The 15,539-nt window shown below is 31.3% G+C and overlaps 2 protein-coding genes and 1 long non-coding RNA gene across 8 annotated transcripts in view; 2 read left to right on the top strand and 1 right to left on the bottom strand.

The window, feature by feature from the left end:
* Gli (carboxyl ester lipase-like protein Gli) overlaps positions 1-9,026 on the top strand; it is a 31,489-nt gene extending 22,463 nt beyond the window's left edge. Inside the window, exons 1-14 of one of the 6 annotated variants that reach the window (XM_070308509.1) lie at positions 3,422-3,474; positions 4,074-4,827; positions 5,086-5,378; positions 5,456-5,585; positions 5,663-5,816; positions 5,902-6,079; positions 6,191-6,597; positions 6,751-6,941; positions 7,029-7,215; positions 7,287-7,392; positions 7,475-7,670; positions 7,758-7,873; positions 8,072-8,100; positions 8,359-8,481. In XM_070308509.1, coding sequence (XP_070164610.1) covers positions 4,558-4,827; positions 5,086-5,378; positions 5,456-5,585; positions 5,663-5,816; positions 5,902-6,079; positions 6,191-6,597; positions 6,751-6,941; positions 7,029-7,215; positions 7,287-7,392; positions 7,475-7,670; positions 7,758-7,873; positions 8,072-8,100; positions 8,359-8,393 — 2,292 coding nt within the window. In that variant the 5' untranslated portion in view covers positions 3,422-3,474; positions 4,074-4,557 and the 3' untranslated portion in view covers positions 8,394-8,481. The other 5 variants (XM_070308511.1, XM_070308506.1, XM_070308510.1 and 2 more) reach the window with 5 other exon arrangements.
* LOC138940030 (uncharacterized) lies at positions 6,212-8,249 on the bottom strand. The gene is made up of 4 exons (XR_011447935.1): positions 7,744-8,249; positions 7,427-7,659; positions 7,124-7,237; positions 6,212-6,654 (listed from the first exon to the last, which is right to left on the bottom strand). It is a non-coding gene; the product is annotated as an uncharacterized lncRNA (long non-coding RNA).
* Positions 9,027-10,836: 1,810 nt separating the features above from the next.
* LOC138939925 (NF-X1-type zinc finger protein NFXL1) lies at positions 10,837-14,639 on the top strand. The gene is made up of 5 exons (XM_070308270.1): positions 10,837-10,988; positions 11,301-11,573; positions 11,877-11,989; positions 12,128-13,811; positions 13,896-14,639. The coding sequence occupies exons 2-5, from the start codon at positions 11,310-11,312 to the stop codon at positions 14,343-14,345; spliced, it is 2,511 nt and encodes an 836-aa protein (XP_070164371.1). The 5' UTR covers positions 10,837-10,988; positions 11,301-11,309; the 3' UTR covers positions 14,346-14,639.
* Positions 14,640-15,539: the final 900 nt, after the last annotated feature.

Raw genomic sequence — 15,539 nt, 5'->3', positions numbered from 1 at the left:
CAATCACAAGCTATTCTCCATTATAATACAGAAATCTTCTATAATACATTTTCGTAATTGAATAAATTATTTCTTCCTTGCTAGATATAATCATTATAAGCTAACTGGATATAATTTTTCAAATAGAAAATATACGGATCATGCAACTCCATTCTCCATCTTTCGGTTTTCTTATAACTCATTTGTTAAACCCAGATTGTGTTTTTAAATTGAACTTCTATATGTTTGTATAAAAATGTTTTGAAGCAAGTTTTCAAATTTGTAGATATTATTATTATTATTATTATTATATAATATTGTAAATATTATTATTATTATTATTTGTAGATATTACTTACGCTTTCTTTAAAATAAAATGCTTGATATTTTATCGCTATCTCATTTTCGTCAAATTTTAACTAATAAATTTTAGCTCGGCCAATGAGAAGATGAGACTTTGTCAACTTGATAACTTCAAAGATAGGATAGTACACCATAACTGGCAGTAATTAAAGCTATTTAACTCTTTACTGGGACTGTACAGACGAATAAGTAAAGTTGCGAGCCTGTGGAAGAGTAATAAATTTACCAATTACTGTAAATTGAAGAACTTAGGCGCGGGGGAGTAAGATAGAGAGAAAGGGTATTCGCGTTTTATCCTCACTGCGATGCCGGCGAACGTTTACTTTGTATGCATGTTTGAATATTAACCGATATCTCTACGATTTACCTTATTACTTATTGAATCTTAAAATTCTATGAAAATTGTATAATTAGTTGAGCATACGTTTGGAATCTTTTCCTCAGAAACTGAATAATTCGGATCTATATTTAATTGCAGTTAAACGTAATCAAAAGATGAACGATTTTATAAAAACAACAATCAATTATTATCAATCCGTTATTAAACACTTCGATCATATTGATTGAAATAATTAGTGTATTATTGAAATTAATATAGTAGGAAGTCTGTATAATTCTCGAATATATATCGTGTTCATAAAAAATATATATGTAATGTTACAGTTATTTATAAAATGAGCTTTAGAATTTTATTATAATTTTATTTAATTGTGATTGTGTAATAACAATTGATTGGTCGTTTATGGATTATAATATGTGAACTTGATTTTTTTTTAATATTTTAATATTCTACTTTTTTATAGAAAATAATGAAGATCAATGGAAATTGATTATGAGAGAAATAATAATCTAGCTTATCCTTCCTCTCTTTTCCATTACAAATTTTAATTTCCACGCCCTTGCAAAAGAATGTCATCGCGTGAACGGATGTGCATCGCAATGAGCAGTTCGCTCATATAGCTCCATGTTTATCAACAATAGTTTTTTCATACCATGATACTAGATATCAAGATTATTGCAATGATGAATAATAAGTATACACTTAGCCATACATAGCACATTTATGTCAGACATTTTATTATAACACTACGACTATTTAGTACTTTCTCTTTCACTTATGAATTTGAGTGAAAAAAATTAAGTAGATAAGATTAAAATATTATATTTGGGCATTAAATGTGACATTAAATATAAGATATTGAAATTACAAATAGTTATGATAGAGTTACAATTATTTTGAGCTAGTTATTAAGCTAGAATTATTATATTTTATATGATTTCGATTTAATTTTTTTCGCAAAGTCGAAAAATAGGAGTAAATATATCCTTTTAACCTTTTCGTCATAAAATAGAAACGCGTAAAACCATGAAGATAATTATTTTAAAATAATATAAGAGTAAATATATTACTTTTATTATGATTGATAATTAATTACACGAGATGAAAATGTACAATTGCTTGTACGGAAGTTTTCATTTATATATTTTGTATTTTTTTTTTCTATGAGAACAAAATTATATTTAAATTATAATATAATTAAAAATTTCTTTCTGTTTTTTTATACAAAAATATTTGCTATTTCAAGCTATTGTTTATTTCAATCACTTACGAAGTTAATAAATTGATTGTAGAAATGGTTTCATTTTTGTCTTTATTTAAAAAAAGAAAAGTTCTTTAACGTCACAAATTTCACGAGCCTTCCAATCATTGAATTTATCAGCGATAGATGTGCGCGATAGGAATAAATTGACTCTTCAAGGTTTCATTGCAATGTTCAATGTCGCATCTCTCATCCAAATCTGCTTCGTAAATCTGTTTCTTAAATTTGTTTTTAAAATTGTTATCGATTTATGTCAAAATATAGAGCAAGAGTTGCCTCAATGTATGTTTCTCTCGTATGAATCATGCTGCGACTCGTTTTTCTTGCATCTCTCTCTTTCTCTCTTTATGACTCATGATTTTATTAGCTAAAATAAATTGATCGTTCGCTAGTGGAACGAGTTGTTTTATAAATGAAATATAAGAAAGTATAAGATGAGACAATTATCGTAAAAATTGGAAAATTGTCAATTAGAGCTGTTTAATTAGAATAATTTTAGCGTATCAAAAAGTTAGATTGAAGTTCTCTCAAATAAAAAACAGAGTAACAGAATAAAAATTAAATAATAGAATTTATTCTCAAAAAGAGAAAGAGAATATTTGTGTGTGCATGTATGTCAAGCATTAAATTGTGCAAAAAATATATTAATGGAAATCGCTTATGATAATATATTTCGCCAAGTTTTATGCGTTTGTATGTGTGTGTCGCCTGCATTTCTGTAATATACTATAATGACCAATGAATACAATTATGGTAAATTACAATTAGGAATATGAATAATTCAAAGATGGTTGAGAAAAACTGGTGCATCAAATTTGTGTAAGTTTTTGTGTAAATTGTATTCATCCAATAAAAAAAGATATTGTTTTAATGTATATATATATTTTTTTTTTTTTAAGAAGTGGAAACTATATGTATATCGAATATATTATATATTGCCGTTACATATTTAATAATATTTTCATCTCGTACACAGGGTGTCCGAAATATGTCGGGATAGCTGGATATTTTGGAAAGTTTGCATTATATAGAAAAATAAATGACTAACAATAATAAAAACTAAAACGCTCTATCGCGTCTCTCGCTTGATAATTTAATAGAACATTCCGTAAATAATAAATTTAGCCTCTTGCAAATTAAAGCTAATTAATAAATTTATATTATTAAATCTTATTTGCTTTTATAACATTTTTAATTTATATTTAAATAACATTGTAAAGGGCAATTAATATTATTATCTTGTTTATATGTATGTACATATATATGTAGTTTGCTCAAAATATAGGTAATCCACCGCTATATTATTTCCTCTATCCCTTCATCTGCGTTCTTCCGCGATCGTGCACATCCGCTCGATGGTGCCTCGGTGGTGTTTTTTGCAACGGGCCGCTGGCTGTCAGGCGCGTGGGTGGCTCATTGCCGACCCATTGCGGCGACATATATGCACGCGACGGCATCGTTACGACTTAGTAGGGTCCGGCCACTGCCCTTCGCAACGTTACACCTATCGTAGTCCGCAAACAAGCGCGAGGTATTAGCCAAGTTTATGCGCACATTTTCACGTAATTCTTCGGTTCCGAGCGCGCGGTACTCGCGTAGGCGATCTTAATCTCGACTTCTCATGGCAAGATAACGGAAGGTGTGATTCATGAATGAATCTGTCAATGCATTTTACACACGTCATCTTTTCTCCGTAACGTTACTATTAAAAGCGAGATATAACTATATGATCAGAGAACATAAAAGTAGCTGTATTATGTGTTATACAAATTTCGTTCGCTATCAAATTATATCTCCACAATATAGTATCGCGCATTTGACATTTTTAACATTAAAATTAATTAAACTGCATAATTAATTTTCGTTGTCGTTGGTAATTTTTAAGTTTCAACAAAGACTGTTACCATATTCATCAGAAGAAATTATCGAAAATATTCTATAAAATAATACTTATATAGTCTTTTGTATATTTATTATAATTCATCAATAATACAATTTTAATGAGGTGGCGCAATTTTTTATATTTAAATCACATACGTCAGATTTTAATGTATAATTATTGACGCGTATTCGTGTCTCCCATTTGCTTTCATACTCTGTTTATTAATCCCACCTTTGGACTTCTTGCAGCACCGATCGTGACATTTTGTATTATCGACTTCTGGAGGAAGTGGAGAACGGGGAGAGAAAAAAGGGCACGACGACGCGCGGCGAACGCGACGGAGCCACCTGAGGAGATACATTCAAACGTGACGGGGGGACGATAGGGTGTTGGCCGTGCAGTGGAGGGACGCTTTCAAGCGCGCGTGCGAACGTTTCGTAACAACGACGCTCGTTGAAACGAAAGTGTTTCGCTCGCGTATATTTCGTTGGAAGTGCGAAAATTCACGCGTAATCGTATGTACGTCCATGTAATGCACGCCTGTACCTCATCTTTCTCATTCTTCGACAATAATCGGGATAAGGAAATTATCGATCTACGCGGGAACCAACGAAGAAACTTTCACTTTTATCTCGTTTTCCTTTACCGCAAAGCAACGAAGAGTTTGCTGCGTTTCCTCGTGACGGAGATTGACAACTTGACGTGACGTTCTCAGTCACACCTGCGCGAAGAATGGCTGTTCGTAGACAACACGCGTCCGTGGGACGCGTTGCTGTTTGTTGCTATTTCTATATACTGCTGACGGATATCGTCGCGTTCGCCCAAGACACTATTTTGCCTGGTAGCCGATACTACAATCGTGACGGTGTATATGTACCGCAAGACGCGTCCGGCTACAGGACCTACGTATATAAGGACAGAAGGTACGGCTATCAACCTAGTTACCTGGACCCTATTTACAGAGGACCTACGAGGACATCCGAGGATCGGTATCTTTACGATGTGAGTGAGGAGACTCGCGTTACTGATACATGTGTCGTGTGAAAAGATATTTAAATGAGATCAAGATATTTTTTCTAGGATTAATTGATTAGCATTTATACAGATTTTATGTGTGATTTTATATGTGAGAGAAAGAGAGCATATATATTCATTTTACTTGTATCTGATTAATCTAAAAAAAAATTTCTGTAATCTTCTCTAATCTTTTTATACATAAGACATATGTAAAATATATTTAATAAAATAAAATTATTAAAGGAGACAACACCAAGGCTCCCATTACCAGGAATATTGAGTGGCTGGCGCGAAGATCTTCAAGGGAAAGAAAGACCAGATTCTAAAAATTTCAGAGACAGAAACGTAATTGTGGTTACAAATTATGGTCAAGTTCAAGGCTTCAAAGTTCAGTTGTATGACGACCCAAATGCAAGGCATAGGCCTTGGAATATGGCAGTGGAAAGAGTCACGAAAAGTGTTAATGTATTTTTGGGTATTCCCTATGCTATGCCACCTATCAAAGAAGGCCGCTTCAAACCTCCCAGACCGCACAGGTTAATATAAAATATTTCATATTTTTTACTATCTTTCAACAATACTATACTAAGAAACAATATTTATTTCTGTTTAGAGGATGGCAACTTTTACAAGCTGTCGATTGGGGACCAGCTTGTCCCCAGCCCAGCGAATATACTGGCGCTACAAAAGGTGTGCGGGATGTTGATGAAGATTGCTTATATTTAAATATATTTACACCTTCTGTAAGTGCATCCAATCCATAAAAAAATATAAAACTTATGTTTTAAATAAATTGACTAAATTTTTGTATTTATGCCAGGTTGGTTCTGGATTAGCAAACAAATATGCAGTAATGTTTTATATACACGGCGGCGAGTTCACTCATGGGGCTAGTAATTTATTTCCAGCTCATATACTAGCTGCCTTCTATAATGTTGTAGTAGTATCAATTAATTATCGCCTTGGCGCTCTTGGTAAGTAAGCGATTAAAAAAAACAATGTAAAATTTTTGAAGCATTGTACTTATTAACAAATTAATTTATTCCACTGTGTTTCTAGGATTTTTAAGTACTGGAGATGAGAATAGCCCTGGAAATTATGGAATTCTTGATCAAGCAATGGCATTACGATGGGTATACGACAATATAGCCACTTTCAATGGAAATCCTGACTCTATAACACTGTTTGGACCAGGTGCTGGAGCAGCGAGTGCAGGATTATTAATGGTTGCGCCTAGGTAATTGAGATTATTATATATATATATATATATATATATATATATATATATATATATATATATATATTTTGTAATTAAATATTGAAATTACATATTTTTTTTATTTTGCAGAACTCGACATATGGTATCAAAAGTAATAGCGCAGTCAGGTTCAGCTCTAGCTGATTGGGCAGTGATAATAGATAAGTACCGAGCACAAAATACATCTCGGGTGTATGCGGAAATGCTCGGCTGTAGTATAGAGAGCAGTTGGAAATTGGTGCAATGCCTAAAGGACGGACGTAGTTTCCTCGAATTAGGAAATTCTGAATTAAAACCACATGTGGGGATGTTTCCATGGGCACCTGTATTAGATTTCAATTTTACAATACCTCGAGATGATTGGTATGAGGATTGGAGGGCATCTGACTGGCGTTTTTTCGCAGAAATACCGGAAAAGAGTATTAAAGATCGTAAATATAGAAAGGATATAGCTTATATGGCTGGCGTCACAACTCAGGAAGCAGCATTTATTATAAGTACGTTATCCATCAACTCACTTATTTCTATTTCACTATGTTTATATCTCTTTGCATCTAAAATTTTATTATTATTTATTTTAGTCAATTATATATTATTGCACTATGGATTATTGTAAATATATATTATTTTATATAATTCTTATATTGCAGAGAATAATATTACATTAGCCAGAAATCGATACATAATAAATTCTGAACTATTTGATGAAAAGGTTTGGGAATTAGTTCTGCAATATAATTACACTCTAAATCCACAAGGTGTTTATGAAGCAATAAAATATATGTATACGTATTGGCCGGATCCAACAAATGTTACGCACATACGTGATCAGTATATAAATGTAAGTATGATACAATAATATCAAAAATAAAAAATTTCTGTTATATAACATTATTATCTTTATCTTAATTGTTATTAATATTTTTAGCTCTTAACAGACTTCCATTATATTGCACCATATGATAAAATAGCAAAACTCTTAGTGGAGAGACACGTACCAACCTATCTGTATGTTCTAAATACCTCGATAGAAGCGCTCAATTCGCCAGAATGGGCTAGAGTACCCCATGATACAGAACTTTTGTGGCTAACAGGCGCACCATTTATGGATTCTGGTATGTTCTTCTATACATACGTCTATAATTTAAATTATAGTATCTATTAATACAAAATATTATTAATGCAGAATTTTTCCCACAAAAGTGGAAATTAAGTCGAGACATGTGGACCAACAATGATCGTAATATGAGTCGCTTTTTTATGGAGGCATATTCTAATTTTGCAATATATGGGTATGTATCTAATAATACTGCTTTCTATAGTTACCTATATGGCATTATAAAAAATTGAAATGATTTATTTTATTTATTTTAGAAATCCGACGCCTTCACAAATATTGGGATTGCATTTTGATCTCGCTCGTCATGGACAATTACGATATCTCAATATCAATACAACATTCAATAGTTCTATTCAAATAAATTATCGTCAAACAGAGAGCGCGTTCTGGTCCATGTATTTGCCGACTGTTATCGGTTATCTTGTTCCTACATATCCTCCTGTTACGGAAGTAAGATTCTGTTATATAGTATTTGTGCAATGTTTTATATTATTATTAAATCACAGTTGTACTTATTATTTACAATTTTTGTTACAGTATTGGTGGGAACCTAAACAGCCGCTGCAAATCGCATTTTGGTCAATGTCAACGGCATGCTTGCTGCTACTTGTACTCTCTGTGGTGTGCTGTATGCTTTGGCGTAATGCCAAAAGGTAAGAAAAGGTAAACAGAACCAAATCCATGTAACTGCAATATAACTCGGTGGCACTCGCTGCGACCGAACGGTAGTGCATGTAGAAACTGGTTCTGGTTCATGAATACACATTTGGAATACAGTTTCTTTATCTTTCTTTCACATAACCATTTCCAAATATAAATTGCTGATTAACTCTATTTCTGCTTACAATTAGCAAAACAAAAGCAGCTAGAACAAGCGCAGGTATTTATAAAAAAAAATATTTCATGCATACATTCTGCACAATATTTTGCCTGTTACATATATTTGCTTTATTAGTGGCACTATATTATTTGTATATAGTTACATTACACTATTTATATAAATAGAGAAAGATTTAACTACAATAAATAAATAAAATAGAGAATGTACAATTATAACACTTATTTTTATTTATATTTTATATATGTAAAATTTATGTAAAAATAAATGTAATATCTTTCTATATTATTCTTTTTGCAGACAATCTGATCACTACTATAGCGGAGACATCTTGATGGTACGAGAGGATGAGCATTCCGAGGGAATCGAGAATTTAACACGTGCATCAAAAGAAAATATATACGAATATCGTGATGTACCAATAAAGTCCAGAATACCACGTCAGAACGAAACAAGATTACAAGAACGTTTAGCACATAACAGAAAATTTAATTCTACACCCTCATTACATAGCAGTTCTAATATCTCATTGAAAGACATGAGATCAGAGGGTTTTGTTACAAGCTCGCCTAATGGTCAGCCTAAGCTAACGAAAACAATGAGTCAATCTACACTGCCAAAAGCTAAAAGTAAGACGCTTTTAGTACAGGGAGTACCACAAACAGCTGTTTAATAATTAAGTTACCATCATACATACCGATCGTTTAATTTATTTTTTATATCTACATTTTTATAATTGCATTATTTTTATAAGATCAATTTATTTGTTCTCACATACAATGCCATATGAAATTAAGTTACAATTTTTAAAGACTATTTTATACAGAGTTCTGAAAATTATGAGAAATACAATGTAATAATTTAATAAGCATATGTGAGATGAAAATAATTGATCATTTTTATAAAAATTTGACATACTTAATATTCTTTAACTGTTTATTCTAAATAATGTGCAAAAATCTATTTGTTAGTAATTAATTCACTTTTTATACAATTATATATACTTATTAACAATGTTATAGGATATCTATACATATGAATGTATTTGCAAATCATATTATTAGTATTACATCTGTATTCTGAATATAGCGTGACAAAATTCCATTTGCATATATGATTATTGAGTTAATAATTAATGAATTTTTAAAATCCTAGTTCTTATTGTAAAATACTAGAATTTTTATAAATTACGCGACTAGAATAAAATATCTGAAAAGTGTTTGTATCCGTCCATAAAAACAAGAATAATTGTTATATACATGAAAGAACAATTTATATAGGTTTTTTTATATATATTGTATGTGTATATGTATATATAGAATATCAGATATTTTTACTTTATAAACATTGATGTTTTTGTAAAAAAAAAATCAAGCTTGTTAAGATAATATTTTTGGATAACAAAGAAAAGTACAGAATAGAAAGTGTTCATCTTTATTTAGGATTCTATTTTTTTCACTTAAACATGATTATATCTATATGTCCGCGCGCGCGTCTGAATGTGTATGTGTGAGTGTGTGTATTTCTGAATATTTAATATATTCATTATATTATGTGTATTTATGTATGTGTATAGTATAGTTAATTATCCATGATACTTGCAGGCAGGTTTCAAATGCAACATTTCAGTTCAATATATAATTAGAAATAGGCTGAGAGTGCCTTACTCATTATAAAAATGAAATTATATATATAAATGCACAAATACTTTATATATTGCAGTTATATGTATGCGTTTAATATTTTTACATCTTAAAAATGTAGTTTTAGTATTAACGATCTCATTGCCACTGTACTTGTAATGTAAGTTTAACACTTCTGAGATTAATCCTAAACACATATATTTTCACACAGCAATTTTCGATGTTTGTATTTACAAATTGTGCAACATAATTTTTTATGATAAGTGGATGATTTATAAATATGTAAGAATATTGCAAAAGATTGTGAAGAATCTGAAATTCTATCAATATATTAACATAAATGTTACTCGATTACAATATTTTGTATACGCATATTGTTATTTATTTACATAACCGAATAGCATCAATCTTATATGAAAAAATAAAAAGTATAAGAGAAGATTCTAACAATATAAATTTGTCAACAGATTTTTCTGAGATCATAAAATGATAAAACTTAACCATAAGATTTAAAATTCTAGGAATTCTGCAATCGCAATTCTTATATTTTCGATTAATACAATTAGTTTTTACCTGTTTATATTTTCTTAATATTTTATCGATTGTTGTGAGAGTTTGTATTTTTGCATCTTCAAATCTTTTAAAATTGTAAGACCCATCTTTCTTATTTTTCTTCTCCCAGACTATGATTAACTTTTATCTGCTACAATATACTTTATATAAAGGATATATTTTATTCTTGAGATGACTTAAATTATATATATTTCGGAGCATTTGATTGACTAATCTGCATCTGTATAACTAATGGAGCGCATGACATACATATACTTATAGAAATTTATTAGCAAGGCTTGCGACACAATCCATTTGACGATATTAATGCTTTGAAGCGTAGATTTCTTTATTCCGATTGATCGAATAAAGCGGGGAGCACACACTTTTACATAAACGCATAACCACAATCATAAGAAAATTGATTGGTCCATTTTCTTATGCATAACGAAATTGACCAATCAATTTCCTTATGCTCATGATTATGCGCTTATGCAAAAGTGTGTTCCCCGCTTAAATATCGAAGCATTTATATTTATACGTCTAGACTAGAGGATGTATTTATATGCAGGATGCCGAGTATTTTAACACGATTGTTGTATGTACATGTGTGCAATACAATACGTGATAAAATTTTAAGTTTGGTACAGTGATAAAAAGTATTAAAAGATAACCTAATATAGTTAGGATTAATCACGGTTAATCTTTCAAATCGACAAAAACGAAGAAGAATCGGTAATTATAAATCAAGACCATATAACTCATTATTTGATTCTTATTGACTGCAATTATAACAATTTGCTGGTTAAATGTTTGTTATTCAACAAAGTAACATTAGATGTGTATATGTGCGAAGCGAAGTTGAATTTTATTAATATATTTCAATGAAAACATGTATATGTACAAAGCTATTCTATAGCATAAATAGTTCATTTAATTATGATAGAATGATATATTAATGTGAACAAACTGTATGACTTATATATATTATTTATGTATGTATGTATGTTTTTAATCGTCACATTGATTTATACTATCAAATTGTAGAAGTTCAAGATGCAGAAGTTTAAGAGAGCTCAAGCACAAAATAAATTGTCCATTGAAAGACACTTGGAGGCCAACATATCATTAAATTCGTCTAGTGAAGAGGAAGATGAAACAAATGAGGAAGATGTCCAAAATGTGGTGGACAAAGTATTGTTGGCATATCAAGGACAAGGCATGGATGCAGAAAAAGTGATATCATACTTAGTTAATTCTTTTCGATCAAGTAGCGCTGTTTGCTTGATATGTATATCAACTGTCAAGAAAATAGATCCGGTATGTTTACATATAACATGACATTACTATCTTGTAACATTTTAATTACACATTGTTAAATATATTTTTAAATATATGTAACATAAGCTAAAAATTTCTGCAGTTTTATAGTCTATATTAATATAAGTAGCAATATTCACACAATCTTGAAATGGAAATTTTTTAATTGGTATAAATATATTTTTTGTTACCATATTTTTTCTTTGTTAACTTTTCTGTTCAAATTAAAACAGATATTTATAAGTTTTTAGTACAATACACAAATATAATAAAGCAACTTATTCTTCTGCTCTTCTTATATAGATATGGAATTGCAACAAATGCTATGCATTTCTGCACATGTCCTGCATCTTGCATTGGATTAATGATAGTTTAAGTTACAAACGGACTAAAGGAATCACACCAATCTGGGCATGGTACATATCATGAATTATTCCAAAACAAAATTTCATGTAATACATGTAATACATATCATATATGCAATATGTAATACATGTAATATATAAGCCAAAAGCTCTACTTAATTTTTACCAATAAAAATGCATATATTACAGCCCAAAATGTCGCATGGAATATAACCAGGACCAGATTCCAAGATTGTATGAATGTTTCTGTAAAAAGATAATAAATCCTCCATATCAACCCTGGATTATCCCACATTCTTGTGGCGAAACTTGTAACAAACTCTTACAACCAGAGTGTGGTCACAAATGTGTATTGCTCTGTCATCCTGGTCCATGCCCACCATGCGCAAAGATGGTGTCTGTCAAATGTTATTGCGGTAAGCTACCGCCACAGCCACGTCGTTGCAATGCTAAAAATTGGAGTTGTGGAGCAATATGCAACAAAAAATATGAATTTTGCTTGCATACTTGTAATAATTTATGTCATGCTGGAGAATGTCTCCCTTGTATGGAAACAGTATTACTGAAATGCCATTGTAAGAGTAACCAAAAGGAAGGAAAATGCTACGAAGGTACATGGATGTGTGAGAGACTTTGTAACAGAAGATTCTCCTGCAATGTACATACCTGCGAGAGTACTTGTCATTTACCCAATGATTGCGGTAATTGTCCGTTCGAGAAGAACAGATATTGTCCTTGCGGGAAGAAACGATACGAAGTTTCTTGCAGGCAGCAGCAAGTACCGACGTGTGGCGATACTTGCGATAAATTGTTAGACTGCGGATCACACTTTTGCAATATGAGATGCCATACCGATCGTTGTGGTCACTGCTTAGAAGTGGTAACAAAAGCCTGCAAATGTGGTAGTTATACTAAAGAGATTGCTTGTGGAAAAGAATTTCACTGCAACAAGAAATGCACACAAATGCGCTTATGTGGTAAACATCTGTGTAATAAAAAATGTTGCGATTGCATATTGAAGAATATATCTAATCCCTGCGAGAAAACATGCGAAAATATGCTTAATTGTCGGAAGCACAAGTGCGCTGCACCCTGTCATAGCGGTCCTTGCTATCCATGTACAAGAATGGATGTCATACAATGTCGATGCGGTAGCAGCAAAATAACAGTGCCATGCGGTACTAGAAAGAGAAGGCCACCGCCGTGTAACAAATCCTGCAAAATTCCGCCTGTCTGTCATCACAGTAAGAGAGAAACTCACAGATGTCATCAAGGCCCATGTCCACCCTGCAAAAAGATCTGCAACTTGATGCACAAGAGATGCGGTCACTCTTGCCCAGCCACTTGTCATACGAAAGTCTGGGTGAAGGTAAAAGCGAACGGAGTAAAAGCGCAACCTATTGGACCTTGGGAAAAGCCTGGGAAGGACATTATGGAGTTGAAAACTTTACCGTGCCCACCATGTGAAATTTCTGTGCTTGTGACCTGTCTCGGAGGTCATGAGACGCGTCCCTGGCCGTGTCATATATCGAAACCGAGCTCCTGCGGCAGAGCTTGCGGCCGACTATTGCCATGTAAAAATCACATCTGCAAGTTGACCTGTCATAAGATACTAATTTCTGATGACAAATCAGATAGCGGTATGCCATGCATGGAATGTGAGAAGGAATGTCAATTTGCACGTTTACCAGGTTGTACACACGCATGTCCGCAACCTTGTCATCCGGCGCCTTGCAAACCGTGCAAGCAATTAGTGCGAGTGTCTTGTCACTGTGGTATTAGCACTCTTTATCGACATTGTGTAGACTTGGTGTCCACGACGAATAAGAAACGCGACGAATTACTCAAATGTGGAAACCAGTGTCCAAAAAATGTAACTATGCTTATGTATTCTTGATGAAGTATATATAAATTTTACTTCTTTTTTAACGGAAAATATAATTGTTTTTCGTTTCAGTATTCGTGCGGCCACCGTTGTATCAACGATTGCCATCTAGGAGAATGCAAAGGAAAGGAACAATGCAACAAGAAAGTTAGATTATGGTGTAAATGTAAAAGGATCAAAAAGGATTTTCTTTGTTTATTTCTTCAAAAAGAGCAGATTATTGTAGAATGTGATAATGTGTGCGAGTCATTGAAAATTGAGAAAAAGGAGGCCCAAGAAGCTATTATAGCAAAGAAACGAGAGGCGGAAGAATTGCGCAATCGGGAAGAGATTGAGAAATTCGAGAAAAAATTCAAGCCACGCCGAAAGAGGAAAGACAAGTATGAAGACTCAAAACTATCCCAAGGAAACATTGGGAATAAGTATTGGAATGCATGGATTTTAGCGATTTTTGTAAGCATTATAGGTATAGTAATAGTATATATGACTGTTTCTGATTCAAGTATACTTGAAATGATTTGATTTTAAAAATTGGTCTGAAATTAATGACTACAATGGTCAATTTACAATAATAATCATATATCTGTGATGTATTATCAATATTTGTCAAAAATATTATGGCAATTGCATTTATCTTATATATATCATCAATGAAAAATATTATAATACTATATGCATCTTTTATACATATTTATTAATAGTGATAGGCTGGCCTAGAGAATAATCATTTGAAAGAACTCGATTTTTATTCTACGAGATTTTCACAATTTTATGATAAAATTATGATAAACCTAAAAAATCTAAGGATAAAAAGATATAAACTGTATTAACTATAAATTAAAAAACTATTAAAAACATACTTTTTAAATGTTTAAAAAAAATTGTCATAAATTGTTATATATATAATAAAAATAAATAATTCTTATAAAACAACATATGAAAATAAAGAAAAGAAAATAAAGATTATAAATGATGATACCCAAAGTAAAAAATGCTAAGTTTTTATGTAAAAATTTGATATAGATAAACTAGCCATGCTAAGATATGAATATTTTGAGAAGGGAATATAGATTTAAGTTTTCTCATTTCTCTAAACATATACAAAAAAAAAATGATACATATTTGGAAAAGAATGCTTTCATAAGTGAAAGATAAAAAAAAAATGGAATTATACAAAATATCTCATATGCACATCTTTTCCACAATGAATATTTGAATTGCTTGAATTAAAAAAATTTTCTTTTCAATTGTTCAAATTATTGTATTTATAAAATTTTGATATGTTAAAACAGTAAAGAAAAGATTAAGAAAACACACAGTATGTCGCAAATTAAATCACATTATATGAATCAATAAATATCTCCCTCTTCTCAAATTACAACTTGATAGAAATTTGATATCAACATGTAACTGGATTTTCTAATATTTTAAACGCAAATAAGTTATATAGAGTTCAAACTTGTTAGAGCAATGGAAGAAGGAAGAAATGGAAATAAATTTCAGGATTCTATATTGCAAGTCTGTTACAATTAAATATCTGTGTATATATATATATATATAATATATATATATATATATATATATATATATATATATATATATATAAGGGTGAAACTCACTAGAGATATTACAAGCTAATATTTCTGAAACTGAGCGCGATATAAAATCCTTATTACTCCAGCGACTGTTTAGTACTCTGCGTTGATACCACTGCTT

Source organism: Polyergus mexicanus, unplaced genomic scaffold (genome assembly GCF_030449975.1).
Source record: "Polyergus mexicanus isolate NDT 795.1 unplaced genomic scaffold, iyPolMexi1.0 SCAF_15, whole genome shotgun sequence".
NCBI lineage: Eukaryota > Metazoa > Arthropoda > Insecta > Hymenoptera > Formicidae > Polyergus > Polyergus mexicanus.
Note: the sequence above shows the minus strand (reverse complement) of the source record. Positions and strands in the feature narration are given on the sequence as shown.

What these genes read in the sequence shown, in the direction of transcription:
- LOC138939925 (XM_070308270.1), top strand. Translation starts at nt 11,310, where the DNA reads ATGCAGAAGTTTAAGAGAGCTCAAGCACAAAATAAATTGTCCATTGAA. An exon ending in ATCACACCAATCTGGGCATG is followed by an intron (nt 11,990 to 12,127) that starts GTACATATCATG and finishes CATATATTACAG; the next exon opens with CCCAAAATGTCGCATGGAAT. An exon ending in GAAACCAGTGTCCAAAAAAT is followed by an intron (nt 13,812 to 13,895) that starts GTAACTATGCTT and finishes TTTTCGTTTCAG; the next exon opens with TATTCGTGCGGCCACCGTTG.